The 17,902-nt window shown below is 39.5% G+C and overlaps 1 protein-coding gene across 5 annotated transcripts in view; it reads left to right on the forward strand.

Annotated features, from left to right (window-relative positions):
* The window catches only part of LOC129727727 (probable serine/threonine-protein kinase clkA), a 317,383-nt gene that overhangs the window by 67,261 nt on the left and 232,220 nt on the right, over window positions 1-17,902 (forward strand). For all 5 annotated transcript variants that reach the window (XM_055685830.1, XM_055685827.1, XM_055685825.1 and 2 more), the window contains one exon: window positions 9,362-9,509. In XM_055685830.1, coding sequence (XP_055541805.1) covers window positions 9,439-9,509 — 71 coding nt within the window. In that variant the 5' untranslated portion in view covers window positions 9,362-9,438. The remainder of the gene's footprint in view (window positions 1-9,361; window positions 9,510-17,902) is intronic.

Below are 17,902 nucleotides of genomic sequence, written 5' to 3' on the forward strand. Positions count from 1 at the left end.
ACCATTGGAAATAACGAGTCTGGAAGCCACGAAAGTATTGGGACGATTACGACCGACGCGTGAAAGTTCGTGCCGAGCAACAGAAAGCTGCAGATAAAGCAAAACGTAGGCGTCAACAAATATTACGTCAGAATAGGAAACGAACAATTTAACAACAATTTCAACTTTCAACAATTTAAGAAAAAATCATGTCAGTAGCAATCTGAACAATAACCGTACATTTCTGTCTGACAGGGAGGTGCTTGCAGAAACGACAAATAACACGAATATCAACAGCCGGTCCAATAAACCAATCAGTAAAAGGCAGACCGACAGAGAACTGCTTGCGCAGCAAAAGTAACGTTTTCTGGTGGTGCCTCCAGAAACAACCTCCACTCATCTACAGGAACCCGCTTCATAGCTTTCCAGCAAGGCGACTCGCCGCTTCAGTATCAACGTGCAACCATTTCGAAAAAACCGTTCTCACCCCAGGGATTACGTCATCAACCTCCGCTGCAAACGTAAACAACACATCAAATTCCCCGGCAAACGTGTGTCATGTTTCATCTCAACGATCAGCTGGAGGTGAGTGTAACTCTTGCCGCCAACTTCAAGGGCCTAATTTTCTCCTGTATTGACGCGCACCGATAGCGTAAGCGAAAACTTAACAAGTAATTCAAGACGTGGCTCTGAAGAGTTTGAGATTTATTGCCAGAATTTTAACAGAATGCGTAGTTCAAAAAATTGATATTCTTAGTAAAAAGATTAGTAGTTGTATGTATTCAACGGAACGGAACGGAACAAAGTTGGTCTGAAAGTGTAAAGAGTGAGGAGGTTTTTGGAAACAGTTATCAAGTATTCAGAAGCGATCTTGATCTTTTGTTAACTGATAAAAAATCTGGTGGCAGTGTACTAGCAGCCGTCAAGACAAAGTTCGATGCAGAGTTGGTCCCAACGATGAAGCATAAAGAATTTGACGATGTTTGGATCAAAACTGTGTTGAACGGTCAATGCCACATTTTTGCATCAGTATACTTCCCTCCCCAATTTGAAAAAAAACAATATTATGAATTATTTTTAGAAACCGCCAACTCAGTAATTTGTAACTCTGACCCGGAAATTAAAATTCATATATAGGGCGATTTCAATCAAAAAGATGCAGACTTTATCAGGGACTGCGATAACGGATCACTGTTGCTTCGTATAGTAGGAGATAGCACTATACGGCACTACAGCAAATTTTCGACACGACCAGTCAGTTAGGATTATATCAAGTAAACGGAATACGAAATGAACTGAACTGTTTTTTAGATCTCTTATTCACAAACTGCACTGAAGATTTTAGCGTAGATAAAGCCATAGATCCACAATGGAAAAATGAGAAATTTCATACAGCCATTGAGTATTCATTAAGCATAGATAGCACTAGATCACGTCCCAATGATAGTGAATTTGAGTATATGTATGACTTTAAAAAAGCTAATATAACAGAAATCGACCGTAAACTCAGTGTAGTCGACTGGCAATCACTTTTGCGAGGCGAAGAGGATATTGAAAAAGCCGCGAATACGTTTCTCTCTCTATTATACGAAATTATAAATAATACAGTTCCTAGGACGAAAAAACGCACTAACTTTTGTTTCAAAGATCCCGTATGGTACACGCAACAGATCAAAAACTTGAAAAACAAAAAACAGAAATCGGGATTTCATTTGCGTGATGTCCCGGCTTATGTCCAATCACTATAGATTTGACGCGCATCTCCGTCGTGTTGGGCTCGGGGAAAGTGGTATCTGTGCCTGTGGTGAAGGTTATCACGACATAGAGCACGTTGTTTGGTCATGTCCTGTACACCGTGACGCCAGGTCTAAATTAATAGCTTCCCTGCAGGCCGAAGGTAGGCAGTCGGCTGTTCCTGTTCGTGATGTCTTGGCGAGCCGTGACCTATCCTACATGTCCCTTATATACGTTTTCCTGAAATCCATCCACGCCCCAGTTTAGTCCTACCCCCTTCCGCCTGCATCCAGCCTAACGACAAGAACACGTTTAGACCCCGGATCCGGAAACAGCAATCAGACCCGCACGATACTCACAAGGCCCGAGGGAGACAACCCAATATGCCAGTCCGTAATATCTTGGCCCAGCAGCGGAACATGTGCTTACCTATGGCAATGAAAACCATCATACAGTAAACCAGTGCTTTTAATGCAAAATATTATAGCTTTAAGTTACATTTAGTTTCAGCTCGTAGTCGGCAGCGAGGATAAAAAATTTGCTTTTAGTTATTAAGATACTTTAGAAAGTAAGCTACCAGATATAATTGGCGCCGTTAAACAATCAATTGTATTTGTGCCGTGTCAAATAAATTATAGATGAACAAAAAAAAAAAAACAGAAAGCCCATAAAATGTACAAACACCATAAATGTGAGACCAATCTGGAACGATAAAGGAACATATGCAGCGAACTAGATGCAGAAATCTCATTAGCTTATGAGAATTATAACTCTAGGGTAGAAAGTAATATTAAATCTGATCCAGAGCAGTTTTACCGTTTGGCAAAGGACAAAATGAAAACTAATAATTTTCCATCACGCATGCATTTTGAAGGTAACGAAAGTACCGTGGAATGGGGTGAAATTTATCAGTGGGGTGAAATTGATCACCAGAAAATTCGTGATAAAAAATACTAATTAAAAGTTATTGTTCTTACAACACAAGGCAATATTCATGGAATTGTATAAATGTCCAAAACCGTGTTACTATGAAGATATCTCGTTCCGCTGAAAGAAAAGTACGCAAAACTACGAAAATGTTTAACGCTCTTTCTCAAAATCGTGACGAGTTGGACGAGTAACTCTTCCACCATTTTGTAGTACTAACCTGAAGCTTTAAAATGGCGGTGAGTGTGTACTTCCGGGCGTCCCCCCTTTTCTCTAATCCACAGTTAAAAATAGGGTAAATTATTGTTACTATCGCTTTTATCTTTTTAACCAAAAGGAATTTTAGCATAGTGTCCTCATGGAACTTTTAAAATATGATAAGGCCTAAAATTCTCTAGAACAGTGTGTTTTTAAAAAAAATCAAACCAAAAAGTTAGAAGCAAAAAACAGATTTTACGGACATAGTCACACGAAACTTAAGTTCTTTCAAAAAACTACAGTATAAAGAGCAAAAATCTTGTAGGCAAAGTTGTTTGTAATGAAATTATCTACAACTTTGCCGAAGACAACTTTTAGTTCCATGCAGAATGGCTATTGTTGCATAGCGCCATCATATGTGGGCAATTTCAATACAAACAATTGCTTCGAAGACTCTATAGTCCTAAAGTAAAGCACTTAGGCACTTTAGAATTAAGTTCGCGACATTGCTATTTTAAACCACTGTGGATTGCTGTGAAACTGGGTTACGCGAGGTAGAAAACAAATTAAAGATTCTGAGAGGTTTTCTGTGAGTTTTGATCGGAAAAGTTCGAAACAAGTTTACATCACCGGGGCGTACTTAAACGATAGCCTTCATTTTTTTCTAAAATATTTTATGAAATAGTTCTAAGCGATTTTCGTATTGGTTTCTGTTGGTTCCACTTAAATTCAACGTCGGTTTCTGTGAATTTTTGCTGTGACTGTTTTTCAAGAAAGAAGAAGACACTGTCGGTACGTAATAAACATAATAGATTAAAAATAATAATGTGTTTTTGCAAGAATTCTGAGGTTTCAGTTGGTTTCGATTATTTTTCTTTCACATGTAGAGGGAATGTTTCCTAACGAAGGTGCCGCTAAGGGTATGTTATAAAAGGAATGTTTCCTAATCTACATGATCAAACTGTTTCTTGCATATCTTTCTGTTGACTTTGACAAATTTCTGCTGTGGTCGAAGTGTTTTTACTTCAGTTAAAGTTGTTGTAAGTGGAATGTTCAAATACTTAACATGCCGTTGAATTAAAATTAAATTCGTTGTTTTTGTTCCAGTTTTGCGAGTAAGACACGAGTAGTAGCAGATCAATAAAAATGCCAGGCTTCGCAACACTGAAGATAGAATATTAGAAAGTCAGGAAATATACGAGTCCCGAAGGGAAGTTGATCGGTTAAGAACAAGACGAGCTCGAAATGCGCCGACGTTCGACACCCTATATATCTCAGAATCGTCCGTTACACACTTAGTTTCCATTGTCTTAAACAAAAGAAAAATAAAGTATAGGAACTTAAACACTCAATTGAGAGAAAAAATCTAATCAAATATTTTCAAATACTACTACTTTATAGATTCAAGGTCAAATTTACCACCGAACAGATGCATTGCTGCCACTACCCGATGGCAAATGTCCTTGAAGCGACAATTCTTACAGGAAACTACAAAGAAGAAATCGTAATCCCGTATCCCGTATACTCCGACCGATTTGCCGTTTAATTTCAAACGTCTGCAATTTCCCGTGCGTCACGCATTCGCGATGACTATTGATAAAGCCCAAGGACAGTCACTAAAAATTTGTGGCATAAACTCCGAGTATTCATGCTTCTCACATGGACAGCTCTATGTCGCATGTTCACGTGACCCGGACCCTGACCTTGTGGAATATATAGAATTTAGTGGCTAGGACCGCCTTGTCCACTTTCACATGTTCCGTATATTCCGAATTTTAAGCTTGAATTATTTAGAATTCTGAAGCTTTTTATAAAATCTGTTCCAGTGAGAATGGCCAGGTAGATGGGTATTACTATATTTGCATTAAGCCAAGCTTTTGAATAATTAAATTACTAACGTAATAATTTCCTTTAGAATATTTAAAAGACTGACTGTTTATTTGTATTGAAATAATTTGATTATGGTTTATGGTGCTTCATAATGTTCAATCAAATAAAAACTCAGAATTTTACGAGCGCTGGATTAAAAAAAAAAATTAAAAACAAATCAGAGCTAAAACATATCTTTTTTTTAGCAGCAGTTAGATATTTCAGTTTTTGCAATACAACAATCAATAAAACTCAAGGCGGCGGTACGAAGTTTGCCGGGTCAGCTAGTTTTCTTATAAAATCGGGTGAGTTTTCGTAAATCACCTTTAAAATAATTTTTGTGCTCGCTTGTGCATTGGATTAGTAAATATGCTGAGGCAATAAATAAAATCCCAAGTTCAGTTTGAACTTCAATTCCTAAAATTTCAATGAATTTCGTTTCAAGATGGGGAAGAGCACGATGTTTGATTTGGCGATGAATTACAATTGCAACTCCACCGCTGGAACCCTGAATTCGATCATATCAATGAACCATTTAATTAAGATCATATTTTAATTTGAAATGTTTCAGTTATAATTGCAATGTGCACATTATTTATTGTTTAAAAATTAAAAAGCTTATTCTCATTGGCTTTCAATGAGCGAGCATTCCAATTTAAAATTTTGATTGATTTATTAACAATCATTGTTAAATTATAATTTGAAACGATTGTAATAGTAAAATTTGTTTCAATTTGAATGACTTCAAACATGGAATTTGCCTGCAACATGGCGTTCATGAGATCGAACATTGCCTGTTGCAGGAAAGAAAGTTTACCTGTCGTAGTAGGACACAGGCAGTTGACATTAGAAAAAATATTTTCGGCAGCAATATTAGCTGGGGTTATCAATGTATTTTTATCTACCGTTTTTTGCTCACACCTACAATAACGGTCATCTTCGAACTACCAACATTAGGCGGTAGAATGTTCGAACTACCTGTTGCCTGTGCATACGTAAAAAGGGTATGCAAAGGAGTAGAAAAATTGAGCGGTACCACTGATATGCTTTAGGAATTTTGTTTTGATTGGGAAATTGAATTTTGTTTATCATGCCTTGCCTTAACAATGGTTACACGGACAGGGCATTCGTAAAAATTTCACATATGGTTACAGTTACAATTGGCACAGTGAAAATTTTCACTCTCTTTCACAGGACATGTGCCCTTTTTGTGAGAAGAGTCTCCACAAATGAGGCTTTTTGGTCCATGGTACAGAATTTTGAACCATGGCCATAACGTTAGCAAATACGGCATTGGGTGATATGCTTTTTACCTCCGCCAAACTTTCGATATTAGTGAAGAAAAGAAAAAAACTTTCGATATAATTTCCACTTTATTCGCACATTATAGATAGCATGTGCTTTTTCAAAAAATTTCAAACTATTAACCTCAGTGCGGTTAAAGTGTATTAAATAATTGACAAGAGAATTTCAGCTCTCTGACTGTTTTCGCCTCGTGATTTTTGTTTCATTAGAATTACTTTGGTAGGGGCTATGCCAAATAATTCTGTTATAGTAAGTTTGATCTCATCAACGGTTTAATCGTTGGTGAGCCCTTTCAATACGACCTCGAAGGGCTTGGCGCTCTTTGTGTCATATGTAAAAAAATTATACATCTTTTCGGTTAAATAATGAATAAGACGATTCCGATCTTTCAATGTTTGGGCCAGTAAGCGGCATTCTCCTCTTCGGCCAATTAGATAGGTAATAGATTTGACGTCGGAGAAAAAACGTTGGAAGTTCTATTTTAAAAATTTTAAATTCGGAAACAATAATTACCACATTAGGTGGAGTTTTCTCCTATTTTAAAGAAATCTCACCTTAAATTATTTTTTTTTCGACCATTTCAATTTCGTCGGCTTCTTGTTCAAGCAGAATATCAAATAAATTCCCACTGCCTAAGCCAGTGTCAGAAAGAGATGCCTCTCTTTTCTTCCCCGTAGCGATGCGTGGTTTCTTTTTTCGCCCTGCCATTTCAGGTGATACGAAAAAAGTTGAAAAATAATATCAAGACTGATGTTAATTAGCTTTCAGGTAATCTTTAAAAGACGCACTGACAAAACACAAACTTTGAAGCTTTAGGCAGTCAAAAACCAGTCCAAAAGCTACCGAAAATACTACACACGTGTAGTAGACAAACAAAAGGCTCTTATTCTGCGCTGTATTAGTGCACTCACATTCGAACACGCAGAGACGACAAATTTCGTCATTTGACTGACCAATTAGTTTTAGGTGATGCTTACTTGGACAGTGTCCTGTAAACAGTCCGGTAATTGTTCTTAGTTCCTTTCTATTTAAACTAAGCAATTGCTGGCTTTTCTTCACGCTTGGTTTTATAAACCGTTTCGACTGGCGTAGCCCTACTGAGCATATCCAGTTCTTCTGTATTGTCCGATGTTCCCAGGTTTTAAATGCTGCTTTCATGGCGCTGGATAACACCCCACAGAACGGTTCTGGGCCAATGAAATCGGTACATGACCTTTGTCTAGCTAACGTATCGGCTTTTTCATTGCCTTCCACTCCGCAGTGACCAGGAATCCAATACACTAAGCTAGTCTAGAGACCAAAATTAAATATTTCAAACTTTGAGTATTTACACCAAAAATTGCGATTTTTTTTTGAAAACTGATATATGATTACTCGTGGCCTAAAACGAAAAACGTGATTGAAATGAGGTCGATATCTTGTACCGTTTATGAGTTATGGAGAAAAGTGAACCCGCGTAAACAAAAACCGCGTAAAAAGCGACCTTACTGTATAACCATACTTGATTCCTTTCTGCCAGTTGTTTCAGTGAAAGGATGCACTCCCATACTAGCTTAGAGGCTTTTAGTGCGTTAAGTGCTGCTTGACTATTAGAAAAATGCATATGTTAGCATGCCTGTATTTCCTAGCCAAACAAGCTTGCGCACATTCATGAATTGCAAATATTTCGGTCGACCTTCGAGATACTTGTCCCAGGACCATGTCCTGTCCATTGACCGACAAATGCCACTGCTTGGCCACCGTGACTTTTGTGAAAAATGTATGTTGTCACATGAATTTGAGTAATTATTCTTTTTCAATCAAGCAACAAAGAAAACATTAGTTCAATATCACACATTCCCTCAGTATAACGTTCAATTAGTATTGTCACAAGAGTCCCCGTATCAATTAATGTCTATTTAAGAATCTAGAAAGGATCTATGATCATTATCGAGAAGAATGAATCTTTTTACAGAGGTCATTAAAATTAATTGGTGACAAATACCTGTTTTTTTTTTTGGTTCATCAAGATGGGGGTGTTGAATAATAAAAGCCATAGATGTATATATTACAAAATTATAACATAATATTATTTATACATTTTCCAGGAAAATTTTCATATATTTTGTAATAGTATTGAACAGAGGTTGCATTAGAACAGACATATGTTTGAAAACAAGAAATGAATTTATTTTTTTGTGTTTCAGAAATATTCAAAGATTTCCAAATATTATTTAAATCCTAAATTTTCTGAATGCGCGTGAAAAATTTAAGGGATAGACAATTTACTTTCATCATGAAAATAAGATTGTATTTAAAAAACCTTTGGTTTTTATCGCAATTTCAACTTTAAGGCGACTACTTTATTTACATTCAGTCATTTCTAATTTCTATCGATCGGCGAAATAAAACAAAAACTTAAAAGTAATGTCCAGGAGTTGGTCACGAATAAAATATTTTATTCTAGAACTTTATTACGAAAGACATTTATGAATATATTGATGATAATACGACTCGCGGTGACAATTTGAAAAATAAGAAACGTTTCTGGTTTCTCCTATAAATATCACCAAGTTTTTAATACGAAAAAGCAGAATATTTCTAACAAACCACCTTGTGACAGTTACCAGAAGTTTGTATGAGGCTCTAAGCCCCGCCTTTTTGACGCTTTTTCCGCATTCCTGACCATTTACAAAAAATATTCTTCGTGCGAATATGAATTTTCTCTTAAGGCTCACCAACATGTCATTTGTGCGGACTGGGCAGACTTCCCGTTCGGTCTCTATGATTTTGAAAGGTATTTCGAAGTTTGCTTTTGTATTCATCAAGTCTTCGATACCTGGTGTATGTTTGCTAAGATGAAAATCTTTGAGGATTGCCAGTTGGCCTCTTTGATCTCCATCAGGTACCTCTTTATGGCGTGTTAGTTTCAACGCACTTTTTCCGCCTCTAATTGTACTACTAGATGGAGTGGTAATATATGCAGAATTGCGTCTAAGGCTTTTGACGGAGCACTATTCATTACTACTGAAATTGCATTACAAATCAGCCTTTGCAATTTGCCAAGCATAATCTGCGTTGACAGTACCTATGCTTCCGTCATAACAACACCGTACTTTCCTGTAAGACGTAGTCGTACGTAAAAAAATATTACGTTTTTTGAGAATCATTAAACAAAATTCACGAACCAATCCACAAGTAAATCCTAGAACAATGAAAAAATTGCTACTTCTCGCAATGAATGATATAATATCCATCTTGCTATGAAATATTTGATATAGACTCTGAGAATTTTCGAAAATTTTTAGAATTTCTCAATTTAGGTTACTTAAAATATAAATTAATCAATTAATAATTTATTCATTTGCAGCACCAGACAGAACATGAGTTATAGGAATAATTCCTGATCCGGCACTCTAGCAATGTTGTGGTTGGTATCTATTTAAAATGCCCTTTAAAAAAATTCAAAGGAGAGTTAGCGGACCGGGAGCGTATTGCAACAACTATTTACAAAACAGGTACGTATTTTTGAATGAAATCTAAAATAAACCCAAATCAACCCAATGATGCTACATGGCATCATTCGATACATTGAACATCTCTTGGTTTAGAGAGAAATTCAATGGCATTCACAACATTTGGCAATACTTTCATAAACACGAATAGTTGGCACTCGACAGAAGAAAATCACATCATGGTAGATTGAGGGTTGTGTGCAAAGCCACGACCACAAGGTTGAAGTAGATTACTTTTACAAGAAAGATAACCCAGACGCTTGCGTGCCAGTCATTTTTTCTAGTAAATAAACGTTGACTAATCAGATCAATCGAATTTTGCGCTTCAACAAGGATTGACCATTTTCAATAATGTAGTAAGTTGCTTGTCATGGTGGGAGCTTGACAATTTTCAAATTTTGAGATATTTTTTTTAGGATGTCGTGCTCATGACTGAAAGTAAAGATAATTCAGTACGTTCTGAGACACGGAAATAAAGTAAAGTTTATAGCTTTTACAAATTTAAAAATGTAAATAGCTCAAGAGAAAACATTAACGCTTTAATCATCAGGTTTTTATTTAATCCTGAAAAGGACAATTTGTTGTTCAATTTGGTATCGGATAAGAAGCCGATTACATCTTCGCGTTATCACTGACAGGGCAAATAAAGTATTCCTTGTGATAAAATAAACAGTGAAAAGCTGATTTAACACTCAAAACTAGACGGCTCACGTGTTGTCAAAATTAGTCAACTTTTCATTGAATGCATTAACTAGTACCCACTATCGCACAGAGACTGCATTTCACTAAAGTGCCTCACTACATCAGCCGCTATTGATGCTGAGATCCGCTGCAACTAGTTCACTATCCATAGCCATGCCACAGTTGTGGCCGCTTTACGCTGCCATTGATATCCACTGTCCCTGTATCAGCTGGCCCAGCTGCTATCGTTGCTGGAATCCGCTGCAACTAGTGCGCCATCCATTGCTACACCACAGCTGTGGCCGCTTTCCGCCATCGCTGGTATCCACTGCACTGCTAGTGCTGCTGCTAAGGGTGGATGACTACTCTTGTCGCTGTCTAGAACTATTATGAGCGGCTTCGTTTAACTCAAAGTATATTTATTCATATTTTTATATGGTTACATATGGTTTACATATTAATTATTAAGCCTTTCAAGGCTCTGCATCTTTGTTCTGAGGTTTGCTGGTTACTTATTTCTATAGATTTACATTATTTGTGTAGAATTTTACAGTTCTTCCTTTATAGGACTTGTTTTTAATTGAAAAATGAATTTTTATAACCTACTTAACTACGAATAACTTAAAATTAACTTAAAACTAAGGTACCAGCTCACGAATGATCTGATGAGGTGACCTGGCGCAGGACTCTCTGAACCTAGTTAACGATTTTGTTCTCCGTTCTTCCAGCACCTGAAGACCAGCCAGGCGATGGATCTCAGAGTTTCGTGTCCTCGGAGGGGTGTTTAGAATCATACGTTATATTTAATTCTGAACAATCTGAAGTTTAAGATGGTGGGTTTTAGCGCAGCCCTCCCAGGCAGGTAGAGCGTACTCTATGACCGGTAAAATTATTTGCTTGTGAACGGCAAGCTTGTTAGTGAGGGAAAGAGTGGATTTCCTATTAATGAGAGGATAGAGGGATTTGGTCAGTATGTTGCACTTGGTAACAGTTTTCTCTACGTGTGAACGAAATAGAAGTTTTGGTCCAGGGAGAGACCAAGATAGACAACCTCACTTGACCATTCGATGGGAGTGTTATTGAGATGGATTCTCACATTGGTAGGTGGAACAAGTCGAGTTGATTTTGAATGCGGGAATATAATAGCTTGGGTCTCAGCTGCATTGATGCAGATCTTCCAGCTGTTGAAGTAGTCGGACAAAACATCCAGACCCTCTTGTAGTCTACGCGTCAAAGCTCTGATCACTCGACCTTTGTAGATAATGGCAGTGTCGTCTGCAAACATAGACAGGATGCCACCACCCGGAAGGGGAGGAGCATCTGAGGTAAATATGTTGAACAGGATGGAACCAAGAAGGCTACCCTGTGGGACCCCAGCATCTACGTTAAACGTATCAGAGGGAATGTTGTTGAGGAAGACCTGGAATGATCTATTCGACAGATAATTCTTGATGATCTTCACGAGGAAGATCGGGAAGTTGAATCGCTGCAGCTTAAACACCAGGCCATCATGCCAGACATTATCGAACGCTTTTTCGATGTCCAACAATGCCATAGCAGATATTTTACCAACGGACTTGTTCCGCCTTAGGATTTGAGTAACTCTAGTCAGTTGGTGAACGGTGGAGCGACCCTGTCTAAACCCGAACTATTCTGGGAGGAATATGTTATTGTGGTTTACGAATTCTAGTAAGCGACTAAGAATCAATTTTTTGAACAACTTCGAGATGCACGATAATAGGCTGATGGGACGATAGTTTTTAGCGTTGGGAGGGCCCTTACCAGGTTTGTGGATGGGGATCACTTTAGCTCGCTTCCAGCGAGACGGAAAATAGCTGAGCTCCAGACACTTATTAAAGATCGCTGCCAGGTGTTCGAAAAATTCTCGACTCAAGTTTTTCAGCTCAAGGTTGAGGACCTTATCGACGCCGGCAGCCTTCATGTTCTTGGTGCGCTTGATGGCAGCTAACACCTCATCAGCAGATGTTTTAGATTCATCGGGAATGACTGAGGGAAGATCGGCGACTCTAGTTATTACTTCCTGGACGGCATGCTCGTGCGGGCTAACCATGGCATGACCCAAATTGTGAGAGTTGACAAAATGCTGACCAAGTGCATTGGCTTTTTCAGATGCTGTTAGAAGGAAATGACCGAGGATTGGTGTTGGGGGTAATAAAGGGGGAATAGGTCTCGGTTTGGTTTTCAAAATTTTGGTAAGTCTCCAGAAAGGCTTTCCACGCACTGGGAGGGAGCGAAGATGTTGAGAAAAATGTTTGTTTCTTAGATCCACCAACCTGGCTTTGATGATTTTGTTAAGACGATTGATATTAGTCTTCAGGTGAGGCAGGTCAGAGCGCTGGAACTGTCGTCTAATAGTATTACGGAATTGGATATATCGTTTGGTTGTGTTGTCTAGGTTCAGAGAGTTACTCACTCATTACAGCCGGTACATGTAGATCCCGAGCCTGGGATAACGCCTCATCGATGGACTGAAGACACTGGTCGATGTTTTCTGAGGACTCAAGCTGGACGCTGTAGTCTATTGCGTTGTCCACATATCGCTGGAACCGCGCCCAATCGACTCGATGATAGTTACGCCGAGAGACTTGGAATCGATTAGCAGAGGATCCAACTTCGACTACCACTGGGAAGTGGTCCGAGCTGAGTTCTTGGTGTACAACCGGGTTGGTGATGGTGCTCATATTGGAGATGAACAGGTCGATGGTTGCGTGTACTCCGGATCTGCTCAACCGGGTGGAAGCTGCCGGACCTAGGATGTTGTAGTGGCCTACTTGTAGATCGTTGAAGAGGAACAGGCCGTTTTGGTTGCGTCGACTGTTGCCCCAGGCTTGGTGTTTTGCGTTGAGGTCACCTGCAATGATGAACTGTCCCTGCCTCCGAGTCAGTTTGATGATGTCGCTGCTTAGGTTCGTTGCCGTCTCGTCCCTTACGTTGACTTGCTTAGGACAGTAGGCTGCGATGATGGTAATGGGACCGACTCCAGTGGTTACTTCCAATCCCATGGCCTCGATGACTTTGAGTTGGAAACTTGGTAGCAGATGACAGCTTATTTCACGCCGAAGAGCAATAGCCACACCTCCTCCAGAAGAATATGCTCGAACCAGCCGTACCAATCGGAAATCGGGAAGAAAGATGTTCACCTCAGGTTTGAGATGCGTCTCCGTGATGACTGCAATGTCTATTTTGTGTACGTTTAGGAAGTCAACAAGCTCGTAATTCTTGTTCCTGATGAAGCAAGCGTTCCAGTTAGCAATCTTGATGATTTCACGGTCCATATTTGGAAGCGATCATCACCGCAGACTGCAGTTGTTCAGTTCTACTTTTGCAATTGCGAAAAGTGTTGATGCATTCCACGACCAGTGAAACGTATTGTTCCATGGTGAGCATGGGTTCGTTTTCAGTTGTGCCAGTTGCAGCTTGGGAGAAAGTCATTGCGGACGAGATCCCTTGGAGACCTGGTGGGGGTGAACGGCTGCCGTATTTCGTTGCTTCAGCATACGTAGAGGCAGCTGTGACTGGTTTGGTGGTTGGATTCAGCGGTAGCGGGGCGAGCAAAGGTATGGGGTGCCGGGAGCCAATGGCAGGAAACTCCTTTGTGTTGTTTGGGGGCACCTTTTGGCGACCTGTTTGATTGTTGGTGGAGGCCCGCTTAGAAATCTCGATGAACTCTGCGTGTTTCGGGCACGTTCTACTGGTTGCTTTGTGGGCAGCCCCACAGTTGGCGCACACCGGATCGGCGGTCTCCATTAGCTGGCAGGCATCGGGGGCGTGCGATTGGCCACACTTGATGCAACGGTACGCCATATGGCAATTTTTAGTCCCGTGTCCAAACAGCAGGCAGTTAGAGCATTGGGCGACATCACGATGCACTGGTTTGTAGCGCTCCCAGGCTACGATAATGTGAAAAAGTGCTTGAATTGATTGCAGGTCCGCCAGGCACGTTGAATTTTTCTCCAGGTGTACCAGATATAACTGATCACGGTACTTCCGAGCTTTGTTGTGCCGCGTCATCTTGTGGATCTGGATTGGTTGGAGTCCATTTGCCTTCAGTTCCTCCAACAGGGTGTCAGCTTCCATGTCAGGAAGACCGCGGAGAACAACCTTGAGGGTTTTTTTCTGCTTCAATGTCAGGGGAGAAGTATTCCACTTCGTGTTTCTGCAGTATTACTTGCACCGCCTTGTAATGATTCAACGACGGAACCATCAGTTTGTATCCCTCAGTGCACATGCGGATGGTGCATTTCAGTCTTTTGTCGATATAAAACACAATTGCTTCACTTAGTCCTTCCGGGAAGCCTTTCACATAGAAAGGCGGGATTTTCTCCTTCTTCACTACTTCAGGATTCGTGCCGTTTTCCAGGACAGCGAATCTGTTGTTGGCCAATAGCTTTTTAGCCGCAGGATCAGGCGTATTGTCAGGCCGAGGCCTTTTTCCCCTACTGGAACTGGTTTTTGATTTACCCATATTAGGGTTCACCGTAGCGTCGGTTTCCAACGCGAACACACAAACTTACGAACGAACGTACAAATTGGACGGAGCGAAAATAAACTACTGTACTGCTCAACAAGCTAGCAGAGAATGATAAGCGGCTTCGGCTAAAACAGGCTTTTATATAGGCCAAATAGCATGTTTTAAATTGCAAGGTATATGATTCTGTAGACCGTGCTTGGGAAGCAATCATATAACGACCAATCAGAAGTCGAATTTTTCGTTTTGACAAGGCTTGTCTATTTTCAGTAGTACAATAGTGTGAATAATAAAATTACAATTATCTTCTTTTGGGAAGAATCTTAGAAGATTTTCCAATCTATTGCTGCAAGAACGAAAGGAATCCATCGAATACTAACCAATTTATTAGCATTTGAAATTGGATATATTTTTCACTTTTTCGGTTTTAGATTTTCATTTCACATCCCTATGTAGCCGAATTTCGTGAGAGATGTATTCTACTTCAAAAAGTAGATGATTTGCGGGAAATTCTGGGCTGATTCGGGTTAATTCATTTCAAGTTTCAAATAATCACTCAGTTAAATGATTGCGTTTGGCACCACAATAGGGCATAATAGACCCTTTACCTTACTGTGAACAAATTTCGATCTTTTTTCGCGTTGTGCATTTTTCACTATACGGGAAATATATAAATGATAAAATATGAGTCTTTGTCTTTGACTTCGGAAACATATTCGTTATTACTACCAGCTGAAAAGTAATTCATTATTCGACTTTTCTGAGAAACCACTCATTTCTTCATTCGATATTTTCCCACCAACTCGACATTTCAACGGAATATTTTTTTTCTTCTTGCGAAATAGTGCTGATAATAATTCTTCCGGAGTAAACAACAGAACTACAATGAACTATGGAGTGTCATATCCATGATAATCGCACATTACATTATGACGGGTCGAAAACGACTCTCTCTAATCGAAAAGTCCCAAAAACAAATAGTATTCTGCCATCTTGCGGAAAACATTCGAAGGTGTTTTTTCGATGCGTTAATGTTCAAGAAACAAAGTAAAGAAATTTCAGCCAAATATTATAACCGGTTCTGGACATATCGATTCCAGAAAAAAAAGTTGAAGAGGTTGTTTATAAGACACGACTGCAGAGGTAACGTAGAATACGACAGCCTGTCTTATTTCAATGTCTTACTTGGAATAGGCTTGGGAATACACTCAATTGGGGTTAATTCATTTAATAGTCTCTTTGCTCCAGATGACGTTTACCTCTGTAGCCGGCACCGCGGTTTCACTTGCTGCTGTATCCAAAACAAGAACGAAATTGAATTGTTTTGTGGCTGTCTTTTGTATCAAGTTGCACTAAGATATCTTAATTTAGGCAGTGGCTACGAAGAGGTTATCGACAAGGGCAAATAGTGCATTCTCCATCAATGATATAACAGTTCAAATAACAATTTTCTGCATTTTACTATAGCGTAGATAATTTTACAACTGATTGCTGCAATTAGCAAGACTTGCGCAAAAAATTATGTGATTCAGGCTCACCTGCTCAGAAATTCTTCAGATAAACTTTGAGGTTCATTGTGTTTGTCAATGCCATTTATTGACAAGTGAATATTTTTTCAACATGGCAAATTTTTTATTTAGTTTTGGATGATTTACAGTGATAATTAAATTCTACATGAGGTGATTCATCAGCAATTATGTATATATGAAAATTTCAATCGCTATACTGCTAGCTACACACGCTATATAGCAAGCCACACATGCTATAAACTATATAGCATATATAGCATGCCACGCACGCTAGTCGCACGTTATATAGCAAGCCACACACGCTATACAGCAAGCCACGCACGCTATATAGCAAGCCACGCACTCTAGCCACACGTTCTATAGAAAGCCACACACGCTATTAAGCAAGCCACGCACGCTAAATAGCAAGCCACACAAGCTATAGACATGCACAGACACGCTAGACATGCACACGCTATATAGCAAGCCAAACGCGCTATTAACATGCACACACGCGCTACAGACATGCATACCCGCCATTAACATACACACACGCTATATAGCAAGCAACGCACGCTAGCCACACACGCTATATAGCAAGCCACACACCTTATATATTAAGGACATATGGTGGTGGTGCCACACGCGCTACAGACATGCATACACGCCATAAACATACACACACGCTATATAGCAAGCCACACACCTTATATATTAGGGATACACGCTACAAATATTCACACACGTTATGTGCACACACCCTACATACGTTGGACTGGATGATGGTGGCTTCTCAAATCTCCTGGCGGTGCGATTCTCTTTCAGTTTCGGGTTGTATTCACCTAACGATATCTGAATCGGATTACCGCTGGTGGGGTCCAAATCAGATCGAAGGGAAGCCGAACTGAAAGAGGTAAGAACTGCAGCTAACCCCACCGTCGTTGTTGCCCGCTGCTGATCCACTTCGCCTACTGCCATCGGTGTTGTTGTCCGCTGCTGCTGCCTGCTGCTAGTAAACTGATTTGCTTGAGGAGAAACAGTCTCTTATATAGCCCTAAGAGTGCATTCCCGGCTAACTAGATATTCCATTCTGTCGTCCTTTTTAGGGAAAATCAGCAAGTGACCAATCAAAAGTCGACATTTGCGTTTCGATAATGTTCAACAATTTTCAATATTACAATAGTTTGAAAAATCAGATTACAATTTTCTGCATTTGGACGGGTGCTTAAATGATTTTCCAATCGATTGCTGCAAAAATGACAGAAACCGGTTGGAAACTGACTGGATTTAAAACGTTTCAAATTGGACAATTTTTGTGACGCTCTCGATGTTATCGGTTTTGAAATTGGATCCCTGTATTGAAATTGGGTCCCTGTAATTGTTGCCGTAAGACGTTTTCTACGTCAACATTAGGTCGAAAACGACCCAAACGTAGGTCTACGGTAAAGCATCATTTTTCGAGATAGCATATAAGTTAGGATTGTCGATATTAAAAATAGAATATCGATATTTGTTTTATCGATATTCGAGGTAGCACCAATTTTGAAATCGATATTACTTGCCAATATTGATATTTTATCGATATTTTTTTCATATATTTTTTGTTTGGCTTCCAGTTAGGCCTGAAACAAGCTAAACGCCAACGTGAGCGATCGGGCGAGATTCTTGCCGAAGGTTAATAAACAGCCGTGAGTAGAGTTGTTCATTAACCTACGGCA

The sequence above is a fragment of the Wyeomyia smithii genome, chromosome 3, assembly GCF_029784165.1.
Source record: "Wyeomyia smithii strain HCP4-BCI-WySm-NY-G18 chromosome 3, ASM2978416v1, whole genome shotgun sequence".
In the NCBI taxonomy this organism is placed as follows: Eukaryota; Metazoa; Arthropoda; class Insecta; order Diptera; family Culicidae; genus Wyeomyia; species Wyeomyia smithii.